General features: G+C 42.2%; 1 protein-coding gene across 2 annotated transcripts; it reads left to right on the forward strand.

The window, feature by feature from the left end:
- Positions 1 to 867: 867 nt before the first annotated feature.
- Positions 868 to 15,933, forward strand: drd3 (dopamine receptor D3). Of its 2 annotated transcripts, none has more exons than XM_077010712.1 (8): positions 868 to 1,167; positions 2,192 to 2,492; positions 3,706 to 3,818; positions 8,566 to 8,702; positions 10,548 to 10,735; positions 12,181 to 12,252; positions 13,050 to 13,407; positions 14,171 to 15,933. In XM_077010712.1, the coding sequence occupies exons 1-8, from the start codon at positions 1,133 to 1,135 to the stop codon at positions 14,365 to 14,367; spliced, it is 1,401 nt and encodes a 466-aa protein (XP_076866827.1). In that variant the 5' UTR covers positions 868 to 1,132; the 3' UTR covers positions 14,368 to 15,933. The 2 variants fall into 2 exon arrangements, with proteins under 2 accessions (XP_076866827.1, XP_076866828.1); XM_077010713.1 differs by having other exon boundaries at positions 10,629 to 10,735.
- Positions 15,934 to 16,976: the final 1,043 nt, after the last annotated feature.

Genomic DNA, 16,976 nt, shown 5'->3' on the forward strand with positions numbered 1-16,976 from the left:
TTACTTGTGAGGGCTGGGTTTGGGTTTACTTGTGAGGGCTGGGTTTGGGTTTACCTGTGAGGGCTGGGCTTGGATTTACCTGTGAGGGCTGGGTTTGGATAATTGGTAGGGCGTGTGGGAATTGCATGACTGTGTTTTTCCAAAATAAACACATGGCTTTCAGTTTGGAATATTGTGTCTAATGTAGGGAACTGTGTTTAATTTGCAACTGTGTATTTAGCAAAAACTGTATTTTAGAATTGCTAAATGATGTAAGGCAGAGAATGTACTTAAGGTTTAGTGCACCAGGTCAATAGATAGGCTACATCAGTTAATGCTTTCCCAAATCGTGCTACAAGTACCAGTTTTTGGGTCTTAGCGACTGCAAAGGACTGTAACGGTCAAGTGAGGTTAGGCTAAGAATAGTATTTTTGCCATCAGCAAAGTGTGGGTTATATTCTGCTGTGAGTTAAGATAATTTACTGTACCTTGTAATATTGTTTGGGCTTTGATGGTACACTGTTTGCAAATAAGCTGTAGGGAAAGTGATCTCGATGCACTCCCCAAGAAGAAACTGAATCATTCAAAGAAGCATGTTCACACTGCGTCTTGCGTTGTTAGCTGGCCAGCTGAGTCTGTGTCTAGGGGCTTCGGTTTTCAAACGGCACATTTATACCTACGGGGGATGCGCGAATTTCTCCTTTCATCCAAAAAAGACAAGAAAAGGAATAAAAGAACCTTTCAAAATGGATAAACTTGTCGCTACCCAATCAATTTATATATGTAGCCTATACATATATAAAAGTATTTTTTTCTTCTTTTAGCATTAGATTGCGAGTTTTTATTTCTTGAGGTATAAAATCAGTGAATGAAAACTGGAAAGATTCATTCGCACGGGAAACGCTTTATGAAAGGGAATGATGTATTAACTCTCATAATCAGCACAGCGTAAAATCTTGTAAAACTAATAGGGATGAGGGTTTTAGTGTAATCCAATGCAGAAACCTGGCATGTGGATGTATTTGAAGCAGAATGCAGTAATGAGTTTCACAAGAGACGCACAATCTCCAGAGCGGGGAGAATGATGCCGTTTCTGGCCGCTCGCGCGTCCAGTTAACTTTCATCTCCTACCGAAGGAAGCAGGGACATTCCGATGCGTTCCAGTTCTTCGCTGCAGAAACATAACAGGTACACATTCTATAGATGTGACCGTTTCATATGAAAATCTATTAAGTGCTCGATTTTGCGTAATATTAAGATATATATTTGCATTGTTAATACAGAGCAATATTTATCTTTGGCATGGAGTCATGCTGTAAGTTTTAAGATGAATTTGTGAACTTCGGCACTAACAATGTACTTAACATTTTTCTTTCATATGTCTGACTTCGTGTCCCCTGACACTACTGTAATTTCTCTAGAATTTACTTAATGCACAGTGCTCGTATGCGTAATTCGTTGCACCTGTAGGTGACTAAATTAAGAAAGCGATTTTTGACCACACGCATATTTGATTACATGCAAAATTAGTATTTTTGAGAATCATATACCTAATCAGATATGTTCCAGATTTATTGGGTTTCAAAGTATAAACGACAATGAAATTGCCTCTCGGCCATTGCAAATGCCAGATTCAAAATAGAATAATACTATTCCTTCAGGTGAAATTAAACCTAACTTACATTATTGAAGAATGTATTTATGGCAAACGTGTATAGGCTATTGTACATATGGAAATGGTGGTTAAAATCACAATTTGAAGATTAATTTATCGGTCAGCCATGCGTATTTTTATAGTTGGTGTGGTGCGAAGCAAGTTGATGATCCATATTAGGGTACACAAAGTCGCACTCTGCTTTTAGAAAGAGAACATTAAGGTAAAATGTTAAGTTTACAGGGAGCAAATCATTCTCTCTCTCTCTCTCTCTTTCTCTCTCTCTCTCATATACACTCACTGACAGTGTGTAAGGGCTTGGTTTATTGGTTTTCATTATTTTCTAAACCTCACAGTGCTTGTTAGATCATGGTGCCATGCAAAACTCACCGTGACCCCCTTATAGTATGGTCTGTATGAAGTAAATCTTCATATTTATTCTTATTAATATATACTGTCTTTGAAATCATACACAGGAAGTTGTAGGTTTCAATAACATTTGACAACTTTATTTTGTTTTTTTTTTCTTTCCAATTGGTTCAATTCCACTGTGCTCAGGTCTCTCCCACACATGGCAATGTTTCACAGTGGTGAATGGTTGTGGAATGATTCAGAGCAGTCATTCAGCACAGGGACAAACTCCAGCCTGGCTCCAGACCTCCACGAGGGCCTGTTGAACTACTATGCCATGCTCTATTCACTGCTCATCTTGGCCATTGTATTCGGCAATGTTCTCGTATGCCTGGCAGTGGTCCGAGAGAGGTCTCTCCAGACTACCACTAACTACCTTGTGGTGAGTCTGGCAGTGTCGGATCTGCTAGTGGCTTCTCTCGTCATGCCTTGGGCTGTCTACTTGGAGGTACGTACCCACGGGCAAAACAGGCTATTGAGGCGAGATTCTCTCCCACAGTCGTGTATCAGTTTAATATTGAATAGGCTTTCACCAGTATTCTCGCTGCACACAAACATGTTCATTAAGTTATGATCCAGATGTTGCAGGGGACCACTGAATTACCACTTCCACCCCTTTACAAACTGGGTTAGAAAATGACGTAGAGTTGGCTAGTCGGCTAGGTCTCTGTATAGGTGAATCACTCAGTAACTGCTATGAATAGGCCAGCATTCTGTTAGGCTGCTCTCCCCAACACACTTTAGCTGGAAAGAATATGTCCACCTCTTTGCATAGTTCAGTTGCCTTCCAGAGTGTGTAGAGTCGAACAAAACTCGATTCGTCAATTTGTAATGATTTAGGCCTAAATTACCTTTAATGTAAATTATTTTGGAAAAAGCTATCTCATTTCAACCGAGGCAACCTTTTGAAGAAAATAGCACTCTGGAAAAATTTCATTTGCCCAAAGAAAAGAACTCAGACAGCTCTCTTAAGAGTTTAAAGTAGCTTATAAGGCATGCCAACACTGCTGATGTTTCTGTCTTAATTCATTTAGACACTGGTGCAGCCTTTGATACCTTGACCATTGTATTTTATTAGAATGGCTAATACATGGCTAATAAATTTTATTAGAATGGCTAATATGTAAGAAACCTGGGTGTGATATTTGATCTCCATCTTAGTTTTAATATATACTTCAAGAGGGTTCTTCAATCCTGCTTTTTTCAACTTAGAAACATTAGCAAAGTTAGACATTTACTTCCATTTCTGGATATGGAAAATATCATTTTATTCATGCCTTTGTCTCTACCCATTTGGACTACTGTAATGGCTTGTTCGTTTGTCTGAATCATCTTCTGCAGCTTGTTCAAAGGGCAGTAGCTGTCTGCTCACTCCAGAAAAGTGCACAACATTACACTTGTGTTGACCTATCTTCACTGGATACCTTTAAGCAACATAATTGACTTTGGAATTTTAGAGCTTAATTATCATGATTTACACAACGAGGTCTTAGCATACATTACCGAGATCTTGTGTGCTCTTTATAATGTGAGAGTGTTAAGGTCTTCAGATCAGGGGCTTTTAGCTGTCCATCAAACCCAAGCATCAGAGAGGGATTGGACCTGTGTAGCTGTAAAAGTGTGGAATAATCAGACTCTGTCTTTGTTCTTAAAACACGCAGGTGGTTGGGGGTGCCTGGCTGTTCAGTCGTCTGTACTGCAACATCTTTGTGACTCTTGATGTGATGATGTGTACTGCCAGCATCCTTAACCTGTGCGCCATCAGCATTGACAGGTAATGCATCCCTCTGCCATGCATGGAGATATACTTCCTTTGGGGTTTCGCAAATGTTCTGCAACATCAAACCAAAGTTCCGCTCACCAGGAAATTCATGTACAGAGTTTGAAGGAGCGTGAATTTCTAGTGACACTGCCTTAATTTGTTGGTGACGTATACATGAATTTCATACATTTCTATTTCACGTTGTTGAATTCAAAACATTGTGTCATAGGCGAGTGTAGAGGATGTAAGTACAAGTAATGTTAAATGCAATCACACAGTCTGGACAGCCAAACAAAACAGAACTACACAGAACCACATGGCGCACAGCACCACACGAGGACACTGGGGGAGTGGACACTGTGTCCTCAGCAGGTGGGACTTCAGGTGTGCACTGGCAGCACTGTCCCGGGAAGAGTGCCCAGCTGAAACGATCCCTCCTGTAAGCAGGGTGTCTGGGGCTTCTTCTCAGGCATGAACCTGTCAGCCCCTGGATGGCATAACCCAAGCTCCACCTACAGGAACCACAGCAGTCTCCAGGCTCCACCTTCCTCCACATTGTTGGGTGGAGAACTAGTGCAGGGCTCCTGAATCCTGAAGCAGTCTCAAATGCTGTCATGAACACACAATCAGTATAAATGAACAATACAGGGCACACATGGGCATTTAAAAATAAAACTTGCAATAATGCTTCAAATTATTGCCTTTGTTTCGTGGAATGTAGAAGAACAGTATATGGTCACGCTTGTTTTCTTGTTCCATGGGCTCAACTGTGTTTAGGTTCCATTATTTATTGCACTAGACACATGGTACATGTTCTATTTAATGTTAATGAACATTCTGTACATTCACCTCCAGCCAAAAGGCACTTCATGCACTTCTCTAATGGACAACCTGGCAGAGGAAGTCTGCACATGTGACCTCTCGTGTGCGCCTCTTGGGAGCGACACCTGCATTAATGACTCCGTTATTATTTAATTCCTGCCCAAGGGTCAGGTGCATCGTTAACACCCTCACACAGAGGTGACTGCTTTGAACCTCGCCGGGAGTGTGAACAAACGAGTTTTAGTACTGCTCCAACAGGCGAATGCTAAATAAAGCTTCCCAGATTTGGAGGGTGCTGCAGTCTTGTGTCTCAGCCTGAGGCGATATTAGGAGCACTGGAGACTGAAGTCCTACGGGTTCTAGCAGAGACAGCGATTAAGATGAATGAGGGACAGATGTGTGTGACTACTGATTAATAGTCTGTTGAATAGGAGGGGCAGTTGAGTGGGTGTGAAGAAGAGCAAGGTGTGTGTGTGCGTGTGTGTGTGTGTTTATGGGCGTGTCACTCTGGCTGTATGTCAGCTGAACTTTGTTTTATGGTAGGATTATAACTGGTTATGGTTGGTTAAGAAAATCTGCTGTTTTGTAAATGCTAAAAATCATATGTGATGTTAGAGAGAAGGGCTGTAAAGTAGGGACAGAAACAGAGTAGCTTGCAACAAAGAAATCTGCCCTTAAACAGAAAGAATTGTAATTTTAATACCTGTTCTTTTTCACTTGCTGTATATCTGTAGATATAGACAAGAAGAAGAAGTATAAGAGTTGAGAAAGAGATCAAGAGGAAGTTCTAAGATTTCTATCAGTCTGGCCAAATCCCAGCCCTCTTTGCTAATTGGATTTTGCTTTCTTTGGCTGGAATTGTTATGCTAATGACAGCTGTGAAGGTTCCAAGTGTGGTGTTCTGTTCTGCTCTGTTCTGCATTCGGCGGTGCATAACCTGAAGCCACTTCTGCAGAGAATCATTCACAATTATGAGCACTTAATTAATTTTTAATGAAAAATATCCATTCCATTGAAACATACAGCCTCAAAAAAGCCCACAAAGTAATATAAGTTGAATAAAAGCAAATATAAATTACTTTTTTCTTTATTCCCTTATATCACTGCGTCAGCTTAAAATACCTAATAAGAAATATATTCTATAACATTAACTTTACTTAAGTTTTAATTTAGTTCCCCAAAGATTTCTGTGGGTTAAAAGTCTGGTGTTATGCCCTGTGGACAGTGTATAAATGTAAGAAAAAAAGCTTATTCAGATTAAACTGATTGTATTTTACATTTTGAACTTATGTACACTTGGTCATTTCATGAACATTGAGTATTCGCGTACTGTATGTTTGTATTTTTATGCAGATAATTGATAAAATAACATCCACCAGTAATCTAATTGCTGGCTTTTGTTCTGTAATTGTAACACAAACCTCTTCTAAAATGTATGTGTTTGTGTGTCCTGATTGCATATTCAGCATTCCCTGACTATCTAGCCATGGTTAAGATGCACAAGACACAGAAGAGTAACCTGGGTTATTTCTTCCAGCCTCAGTTCTCTCTCTGCCGTCAGATAGATAGGGATGGGGCTCACTGGGAATTTGATAAAAGGCATTAATCTACATTAATAATTCAAATGGTTAGTAGGTCCCAATGTATCCAATTACATCTACAAACAAGCAAAGTGAGCTTACTTGGCAGAGGAGACAAAAACTGCAACTTCCAGAGGATCTCCATGAGTAGACAAGGCAGCTCCTCACACCCCCCCCCCCCCCCCCAAAGTAATCTCAAATAATTTAGATATTTAACACATTAGCTCCCTTGTTATGGATAGTAAACAGAATAAGGTTCCTTCCTGTTTATATTAGGTGTTCTGTTGGAGTATATCCCCACAACGAGAGACACCCTCCTCTATCTGACCTCATCTACTTCCTAGCAACGGATGATACACAACACAACCAGACACTGAACCTTAGTGCTGCAATTCCACTCTGAGCCATTGTGGGAACCATTATTTTATAGTATTACACTCTAGAGAACCATAGGGCTTCCTCGTGGTCCTCCTTCTCGCTTCACGCCTTCCTTCATTGTTTCTATGTGATTAATGAATAATACATCCTAATTGCTAAATACGTCTGCAGCTAAAGAGGTAAACAAAAAGAAGCACTATGAGTAACAGTGGTCATTAGTCCTGAGTTCATGTGGACTTTTATCCAGTCTCAGTCTTATACTGAGCCATGTTTTTTACAGGCATTTTTAATGTTTTGCTTTCTGCACTGACCTGTGTTCACCTGTCCCATAGTGCCATAGCCCTTACTCCAATAGTTCTACCACATGTAGCACCGATGGTGAAATCTTACATGTGAGGTAAAACACTTGAATCTCTTGAGTACTAAGTACTAGTGAAGGCCACTGAGGTTTAAGGAAGATCACAAGTGAAGAGTAACTGTGGATCATGGATACAACATTCATGGATACTACATAAACCAGGGAGAGTCGAGCAGGGTCATTTGCCCACCTGCATCGAGTTGAGCAAGTGACCCTGCTTTAGTGGTTTCATGGACGTAATTTTGATTTCAAAAGTGGGGGGGACATGGATTCGTCGCTATTTAAATATTTGGTTTTAACCGTAAAAACTGGGGGGGGACCAAAGCCGGCTTTTGAAAAAGTGGGGGGGACATGTCCCCCCCGTCCCCCCCCCCAAAATTACATCCGTGAGTGGTTTAGAGACATGGAGTGTCCTCCAAAACGATCCAAGCATTCATTAACCGATACTTGAGAAAGATTCTCCACCTGAGATGGTGCTGAACAAGGCACTATGGGTAATGACAGACCAATAATGACCACACAGATAGGAAAGAGCAAAATGACAATGAGTCAGTCACAGCTTGTAGAAAGAACCTTTCTGCATCACCGAAGAGGGCCTCAAGGGAGACACCTGCCCTTTCAGGACCGGAATATCTCTTCATGGAAATTAGACACGGTACCCTGGAGAGTAGTATAAAATCAGATGAGAAGTTTTCTTAGACAGTAAACTGGGAGTGGTGTAATTGAGGAAAAACAGCAAAAGTTGATTCAGTAGATGTAGACAACTCATGGATGGAAGGGGTCAGAGAAGGACGCTGTGGATCATTCTGACCAACATGCAAAACACTAATTGCAGCTGAATTCAATGCTGATGCTCCAACTAATATGTCCGATCAAATCATCATTCCTTAGCATGGCTGGCCTATAACAGCAGATAACCATTTTGACCACATTGCCGTCTAAGGGAAAGACTTCAGTGGGCAAAATTGCAGGAACTGGATGACTGAGCTGTCGAAAAACATTGCCTGGTCAGATGAATCCAGACAGCTGTTGCGCCATGCTGATGTAAGGGTCAGAACCTCGCACAAGCAGCATGGATCAATCAGCCCTTCCTGTCAGGTGTCAATAGTTCAGGCGGGTGCAGATGGAGGAATGGTGGGGATGATGCTTTCTTGGCACACCCTTGGCCCTCTGACCAAGAGTTTCATGCTTGTCTGACTTTCTCAGACCCCAGATCTAAATCTTGCATCTCTGGGATGAGCTAGAATTGGCTAATTAGAAGAGGTCACTACATCCATCTACGTACTGCGAGACGCTATCCAGTCCGCACAGGCTAAGATTCCTGCACAACGATTTCAACACCTAGTAGAATCTATGCCACAATTAATTGCTGTGGGTCTAAATGCCAAAGAAGGTGGAATGCACCACTATATAGGCATTTTCAAGGCTGTTTTCTATATGGATTTTTGTGTTTAGGGGTTTATATTGAGTTTTATATCTATGTGTAATGTTTTATGTGCAGAGAGAGGCCTGTGAATGAACTTATTGGTTAATATTGGTGTTTGAGTCACGTGACAATAAAAAGTGAAAAGTGTTGCTACTCTCACCTTTCCAGGTAGATGACATGTCTCTGTCATTGCAGGTACACAGCCGTGGTAATGCCTGTCTTGTACAACACTACTCACACTTCTCGTAAAAGGGTGTCCGTCATGATTGCTACTGTATGGATTCTGGCCTTTGCTGTCTCCTGCCCCCTACTGTTTGGTTTCAATACTACAGGTAAACACTCATGACATCTGTTTCTTTTCATAATGGTGGCTAGGAGTGGTCAAAATCTCGGACCTCACAGTGGTTCGATTTGATTACAATTCTTTAAGAAACAATTCAGTTTATCATGAGATTTCACCAAAATTTTACTCATTTTGAGTAAGTTATTTTGGTATATTACAGAATTATTTGAAATTCCAATGCTGCTAGACTAGTTAGCTGTAACTAGTGTTCTTTTCTCCTTCACCACTCCGTTACACACCTGCTTGAATCTTCAACACAGTGAGCAAACATACTGGAAAGCATACTGTATTGTTGCATTTTATTATAATTAATTCCATAACACTTTTCAATACGGTTCCTTAGTAACTAGGTTACTAAGGAACCTAGTAACTATGCAAGGACAAATTGTGAACAAATATAGCATCAACATGAATGGATATAAAAGTATCATAAAGGAAAATAGTAATTATGGCAAACTCGTACTGAATTATGCTTCACTGAACAGTCAGAGAACAATCAGGAGAAGGAACTTCCTCTAGTACATCTACAGAAAGAATGATTTTACATAGTAACAGGGGACAAATACTACTCACTGTTACTGTTAATGAGCGCTTAGGCATCGATAGGTAGTGTTTGTTTACTAATGCATTTCATCACTTACATATGACTTTGTGGCATGATCTTACATTGCAATAAGGACACCGAAACTCTTAACTAATGAAGGTGTCTCATACACTGTTCCAGTTCATGATTCATGATGAAATGTTGAAGTCTGGTAATAAATCATCTAATAGATTGCCAACCATTGATATTTTGTTTGAATATAAAACACATAGCAGCACACCTTTTAGGATTCAGACGAATACTATTGTGTGATGGTTAAATGGTTATTAATTATTTATTACTTACTATTTGATGATTTGCATGAGTGTTAGTATGTAGAATCACTATGCCCAAGGACCAGAGAGATACTCGTCTCATTCACCTGAGAAGCAAAATCTAACATGAGTTTCTAGATGTTATTTGTTTATGATGTTTCTATATTTGTTTGCTATGTTTCTATACTTGTTCATGATCTTACTATATTTGTTTTTTATGTTACTATGTTCAGTCATGATTTATCCTTACATAGTTACTAGGTTACAAAGGAACCATATTAAAAGTGTTACCATTGTTTCTAAAGTACAAATCTTCAAACAGCAGTGCGAATATGCGTAGAATCAGAAATAAAGATTTGACATTTCAATCAGTCTGATAAAATTTTGCAATTGTATAGAACAAATGCTGAATCCAAGTAATTTATGCAATCAGTTAACAAGATTACTCTCATGAGAAGATGTAACAAGCTGTATCATACAAAAATAAGACTTCCTGGAATAATGTAGACATTTTTTCTACTTGCTCCCAGTGGATTCCTCCTGATCCACCTACTCTAAAGGGTTGATGGTGACAAGTTACAAGGATCTTTAATTATGTCACCATAGAAACTAGCTCATATAATTGTGAATTCTGCAGGTCTGTGCATGTGAGGGTACTGATTACACGTTAAAGCAGAGACAACTTCATTACTTCCTCTTCACTTATCACATCGTGGCTTTGATGTTTAGAACACCATAAAAATGAGCTGACAGATTCTAATAATGTTTGAGTTACGGTTGAACGGTGGAGTCACAGAGTGCTCAGATGTAGTTACACATGTTAAATGCAGGTTTTGGTGGTGTGTTTATGTGCGTTGGGTGTGTGCTTTGGTGGTGTGTGTGTGTGTGTGTGTGTGTGTGTGTGTGTGTGTGTGTGTGTGTGTGTGTGTGTGTGTGTGTGTGTGTGTGTGTGTGTGTGTGTGTGTGCGTTTTGCAGATGACCCACTGGTGTGCTCCATATCAAACCCGGATTTTGTCATCTACTCATCAGTGGTGTCATTCTACCTCCCCTTCATAGTGACACTTCTGGTCTACATCCGCATCTACGTCTTCCTCAGGCGGAGGAGGAAGAGGATAACGTTTCGCCAGGCCAGTGGCCAGGCTCAGGCTGCCCAGCCACCTGCAGTAAGAGCAGAGCACACACACACACACACGCACTTATTATTATTATTATTATTATTATTATTATGTTAAATCATAATAATCATAGTCATTGATGGAATGAATGGTTATGATTTCAACATCTACACATACAAACTGGTTCCTCCTTCTGATTGAGGAGCACAGCTAATGGACCCTCATGTCTCATAAAACTGTGTGTACTTAACCATTATTAATCTCTCTCTTTCACTGTCTTACACACACACAATACACAAACTATATATACATATATATAGAATAGATAGAGAGTGAGAGCGAGAGAGCGAGAGAGCGAGCACAGTCAGTTACATAGGAATAAAATAGTTATCTAGATATTTTATTTGCTATATCATTTTCTAAGACTTTCTAAGTCAGACTCATAAACGTTTTGATGTTTTGAGGTGTTGTGATGTTTGGCTGTGCCCTGCAAAAATCATCCTTCCATTACAATATAAAGAACACAAGATATTAATAACAGTATCTCACATCCATTAGGTTTCGTGTGGGTTTCAACACTGCATCCAACTAAGTGATTCAAACCACTTTGTTAGAGATAAATCTTGGATCACACCCTACACTGGCATTATTTTCCTCAGCATTGAACAAGCACTAAATACATTTGCTTTTCTTCAGACTTTCTTCTTCTGCTTTACTGAACAGCATGACTGTGGGTTAGCATGTGGTTGTTCACCCAATCACATGACTGGATTTCCATATTATAGCCTTTGTTTGAAAGTCAAGCCCTTGGAAATGTCCCAACAAAGCCATTCTGGCGCTAGGCACTCTAGGAATTTTATTGCATGGTTAGGTTTCATTTAAATGCAGTGATATGTGATATGCAGAGGAAAACCTTTTTAAGATGTGCTGAGAGGTTTTCTTTCTTTCAAAAAGTCGTTTTACTCAGCAAGGAGAGTTTAGCTGCTGATTAACACATCTGCAACTACCATAGCCTGCTGTCCATGACACACGTGTCCTCTGGGAACCTGCTGTCCATGACACACGTGTCCTCTGGGAACCTCATGCTTGCGTGGCTCCCTTTGCTGTGGATATCGTTGGACAGAACGTCCCAGTACAACTGAGATTGCTTACAGATGCATACCTGGCTTGACAGTAAATGCATGCATGCTATTTCTGCATGCAAGACCCAGAAGTCCGTGCATGCTTGTGAATGAGCAATGTGCCAGTTAGGGTGAGGATATTAGTGTAATTAGATTTGATTAGAAGAGCACTGCTGACAGCAGGTAAGGTTAAGTAAGGTTCTCCTCTCTTCTGCTCAGTCTTTCTCTACTTCACTCCCTTTTCTCAGTCTCTTTTATCACTCTCTTTCTCTCTCCCCCGCTCTACAACACACACACACACACACACAATTTTATATATTATTTATATGACTATCTGCATCTGACCCTTTGCCTTTGCTTTAATTTGTGCAGGAGACTTGTTTGCAGGAGGAGACTCATAAAGAGAGACATGACCTGTCCCCCATCCAGCTCAATGTGGTAAATGTGCGTATGACTGTGAGACTGCATGTTAAGCAAGTAAGACGACCCCCCAACCCCCCCGCATTTATGCGAGCCTGACTCCGCTTCACGTATCCGACTCCACTATCGCAGAGGCTAGTTTCAGGACAGTCTGGGTGCATGTTGTCACTAGCTAGCAGCTTTGTAGCTGCAGGACGGACCGCCTCCCTACGCTGCCTCCAACAGCACGCCTCGCCTCCCTACGCTGCCTCCGACTACCTTCCTCCTACCCGTCACACACATTTCCACAGATAACTTCAAAGAGTGGCTCGCTTCAATAGGGCACTGGGCCAGGCACCGGGCCAGGCACTTGCGGCGCACTATAGCCGCTACACGAGTGTCCACAGATCAAGACTGGAGATCAGGGGCGTGTGAGAATCAGAGGTGCTGGGAGAGGGGGACAGCAGTATCTTGTGTGGAGATAATGAAGAAATGAGTCAGGTCTGCGGACATGTCTGGCTGCAGAAGCTGACATGACCTTGTCCGCTCAGTGGAGAAACAAAAACACCAGAACTTATATAGTGGCTACTTGGAGAGGTGTAGCAAAGTCTAGTTGATGGGGATGGAAGATAAGTGACAGTGAGATTAAAGATTACAAAGGTTTCCTAGCAAAGCTGAAACAATACTGGGTCCCATGTGTCTCCATCATTTGAAAGTTTAATGAAAAACTGTGTTACTTTAAGAATAACTAGATGAACACTGCACTCATTGTGTTACTGTGATAGTAAAGCCATTCTATCATATTTCCCATATATTTCCATTTTTTTTTCATATGTGATTAGGAGAGCTCCGAGAAGGTCCTTCGTCCCAAGCTTCTCCCTGGCTGTCTGCATCGCAAACGCCTACGGACCGTGCCCGCTAAGAACTCCCTGCTGCCCCCAGTGGACATTCAGAACTACTGCAGCATAAGCCATGCCTCCTTTGCCCGCACTGAACAGGAGCCCAACCAGGAGGACGAAGAGGGACAGGAGGAAGGCCAGGTGGCCATGAGGAGCTGTGAAGTGAAGGAGTCGTCCAACGGGCGTACGCACACCACCCTCCAGCCACTCCCTCGTGGACCACCCAGGTCCACCCAGGCCCGCCACAGGACTATGCACTCCAGGGAGAAGAAAGCTACACAAACGCTGGCTATTGTACTGGGTGAGTAATGCCCTGTCAGAAAGCCCAGCTCCTTCCCTGAATTAATTTATGAAGAGGGTTTCACAAAACCAACCCGGAATTCGGACTTAACGAGGCAGACAGTACCGTCTCTAACTATGACGTATGGAGAACAAGCGATACTTCTGTTCACTTTCACTCTTGTACCTACGTAGGTGATGATGAGAGGGGCAATATGCTGGAGTCACAACTTTTAAAGTCCCAGATCTAGAATCCTAGCTCTAGAGCCCCAGATCTAGAATCTGAGCTCTGGAGCCATGAGCCCAGCAGCCTCTCACAGCTGCTGTCTGCAGAATTTCACACAATTAGCATCGTGTCTCACAATTTGTTGCAGCACTCTGTGGAAGACCGAAGCAATCGAGGGCTGATGAATGATGCTGATGGTAATCTGAGGTGTCTGCCTAATTGGGGAATGAATAAAATCAGCAGCCACAGCTGAAAGCTGATTGGTCAAGCCGTTCTTGAGGCCAAGCCCTTAAGATAGACTTCTGGGTATCTTACACATTTCAGAGTGTGATTTTTTTTTGAGCATCATTTGAAAGAGCAGCTGTTGGACATCTAATCGCTACCATATATTAGGAGCTCTGAATATCCTGGAGGGATAGTGCATGGTAATGAAAGCTAAATGTTTGATGTATTAATTGCAAGTTCATATTCAGTGTATTTGCTTGTGTGTGTGTGTGTGTGTGTGTGTGTGTGTGTGTGTGTGTGTGTGTGTGTGTGCGTGTGTGTATGTGTCCTCCAGGGGTCTTCCTCATCTGCTGGCTACCCTTCTTTGTGACTCACATCTTGAACACTCACTGCAGAAAGTGCTACATACCCCCTGAGCTCTACAGCGCCTTCACCTGGCTGGGCTACGTCAACAGTGCCCTGAACCCTGTCATTTACACCACCTTCAACATCGAGTTTCGCCGTGCCTTCATCAGAATTCTTACATGCTGAAATTGGACTGAACTACAAAACGGAAGGAAAAGGAGAATACCAGGCCGCGTGGGCCTCCACACCATCTCATGAACTTTTATCACCTGTGAACCCTGGACTGGAGGTAGAGAGGTCGTCAACTCTGCGATGGCAGGAGGGAATGTAGGGGGAGTCCACCTCCAAATGACTGATGGGACAATGACCAAAAGCAAAAGCTCGCAGCATGGATGTGACGCGACGGTTCTGGACCGTTCTGTTCCTGCCAGTTACTCAGTAGATTCTCTCATTTCTGGCCTCTGATGGAGGCCCTCGTCCGCACCTGCATGGAAGGCTATGTATCATTTATACTGAGATCTGTGGCATGCCTCCACGTCATACACCATCACAGAAAGTCATAGAGGAAATGTAGAGAAGGCGTGGGATTGGTGGGCGGGGCCCGAGTCAGGTGCAGGGACACCAAAGGGTCAGGATGAAAGATCTGAGACTTCATCTTTGATGCTAATGAGAGGTGATGGCTATCCAAGACTGCTGAGATGAGGGACAGATAAGATCCATGACATATGGAGCGTCTTTTGTGTTGTTGTGAATTAAATTCAATTTGGAGACTGCATCAGCTCTGTGTTATTACGAATCCGAAACATAAGAGCGCACGACAAATTCCTTGAACAAAGGAAGAGGGAGAGAAAAAGAACGAATAGTCTGGCCACGAGTCTGAGACAAAAACCTCAGCACAGGTTGGGGGTGAACGCGCAAATGATTAAGTGACAGAAAGCATTAAATAAAAAGAGCGAAATGTGCGGATTTTCAAAAGCCTTCGATGAAGGGCTCAGCTGGAAATGAGGTACACGGATAGATGAAGATTGATAGAGAGATGGAGAGAAGGGGAGAGATGGAGAGAATGGGTGAGGAATGCATGCCAGGCTGGAGTGTATTTGAATGGCCTGCCTGGTCTCTCTACACTCGGGAAAACTAGCTGTGCGTGTTTGATCTCGGTGGCTCAGCAGGACAGACAGGGTGAGTGATAGCAGCTCACTCGCTCCCTAATTGCTAGTGCTGGGCCAGTGACACCTAATGAATTCCCCCTGACACTGGTCCAGTGCTGCAGTCCCGCTCAGTCACCTCTGCCGTCCACACCAACCCAGTCAGACTGTGAGACAATGAGGTTCTGTCAGAGTGATCTTATCACTCACAGGGAAGAGTCCTATATACGTGTGTGTGTGTTTCAGTGTTCTTCCTTACCCACTTTGAGACATAATAATGGCAGATGCTAATGGAGGAGGTTTGAACTATTACAGAAAACTCTTCACTCCCACTTCTTTAACACAGTGCACACAACGACATAAACGGGCTGAGTGCGCGCGCGCACACACACACACACACACACACAAAACACTGCAAACAGGAAACAACATTCACACATGCACGCTACGTCTGAAATATCCTGGAAATGACCCAGCGGAATAGAGGAATTCACATGTCGCACAAATCTGTACTCCAAGCCACTAATTGGTCGGTAGGGATTCAGGATAAATATTGTAATCTGCAACGTATTTAACACAGGAACATGTTTCATGTTTAAAAAAAAGAATAAAAGCAATTCATTTTTTTTATTATTGCAGCAAATGATCTGGCTGTATGTATCCATGTGACTGTGTGTAAGAGAGGTGGTTTGTGGGAGGATTTAATGAACGCTCGATGAGTTGTTTGGTTTAAGTTTGTATTTCTAATGAGATTTTGAACATTGTGTGTGTACATGAGTGTGGATAAATAATTTGAATGTGAATTAAGAATGTAAATCTGCTCAGATTGAACACCGATTGTGTGTCTATCTGTGTGTGTACTGCGTGTGTTTGTGTACTATGTATGTGTGTATACTGTGTTGTGTGCCGTGTGTGTACTGAAGTGCCACAGCATTACTATCCGTGTCCTTCCCTGCGTGTGTGATGTCCAGCAGTAAAGCGGAGTGAAGCAGGCCCAGGAGGTCCCGCCCCCCCACACATCCAGACTTCACTCTGCCCTCTCTGCCACAGTCTGACCACATGCTGCTATATACTTATTGGTATGTAAATCCGACCTATAGACTGGTAGGTATGCAAATGTTCCTGTGGCTATTGTGTCCCATGTCTGGAGCCTGAACGCTGCCTCCTGTAGACCGAGGCGCCCATGTTCACAGGCTCCATTCTCCACCACACCACCTCAGAGCGGCTGCCTCTCCATCCAGCACTGCACCACCAGCGAGATAAGGAGGAGAGGGCAGAAGACAGTCCGTGCGTCACATACAAACTCCACAATAATCCATTAAAAGTCAATGGTGCTTGATAGTGAAGTAACTTATGTCGCCTCTCACAGTCCTTTAGCGACAAAACAAAGGGCTGATAGTTCTAGTTAATACCATTTGATTACAGTTCCAAAAACTGGTACTTGAATTTTGGAAACCAATGACTCGCCCATCTATTGACCTGGTGCACATTAAGCACATTCTCTGCCTTAAACTCATTTAGCATTTCTAAAACACACTTTCTGTAAAACATTAAACACAGTTCCCTACATTAGACACAACATTCCAAACTGAAAACCATGTGTTTATTTTGGAAAAAACAGTCATGCAACTCTACCAATTATCCAAGCCA

The sequence above is a fragment of the Brachyhypopomus gauderio genome, chromosome 7, assembly GCF_052324685.1.
Source record: "Brachyhypopomus gauderio isolate BG-103 chromosome 7, BGAUD_0.2, whole genome shotgun sequence".
NCBI classification, from domain to species: Eukaryota; Metazoa; Chordata; class Actinopteri; order Gymnotiformes; family Hypopomidae; genus Brachyhypopomus; species Brachyhypopomus gauderio.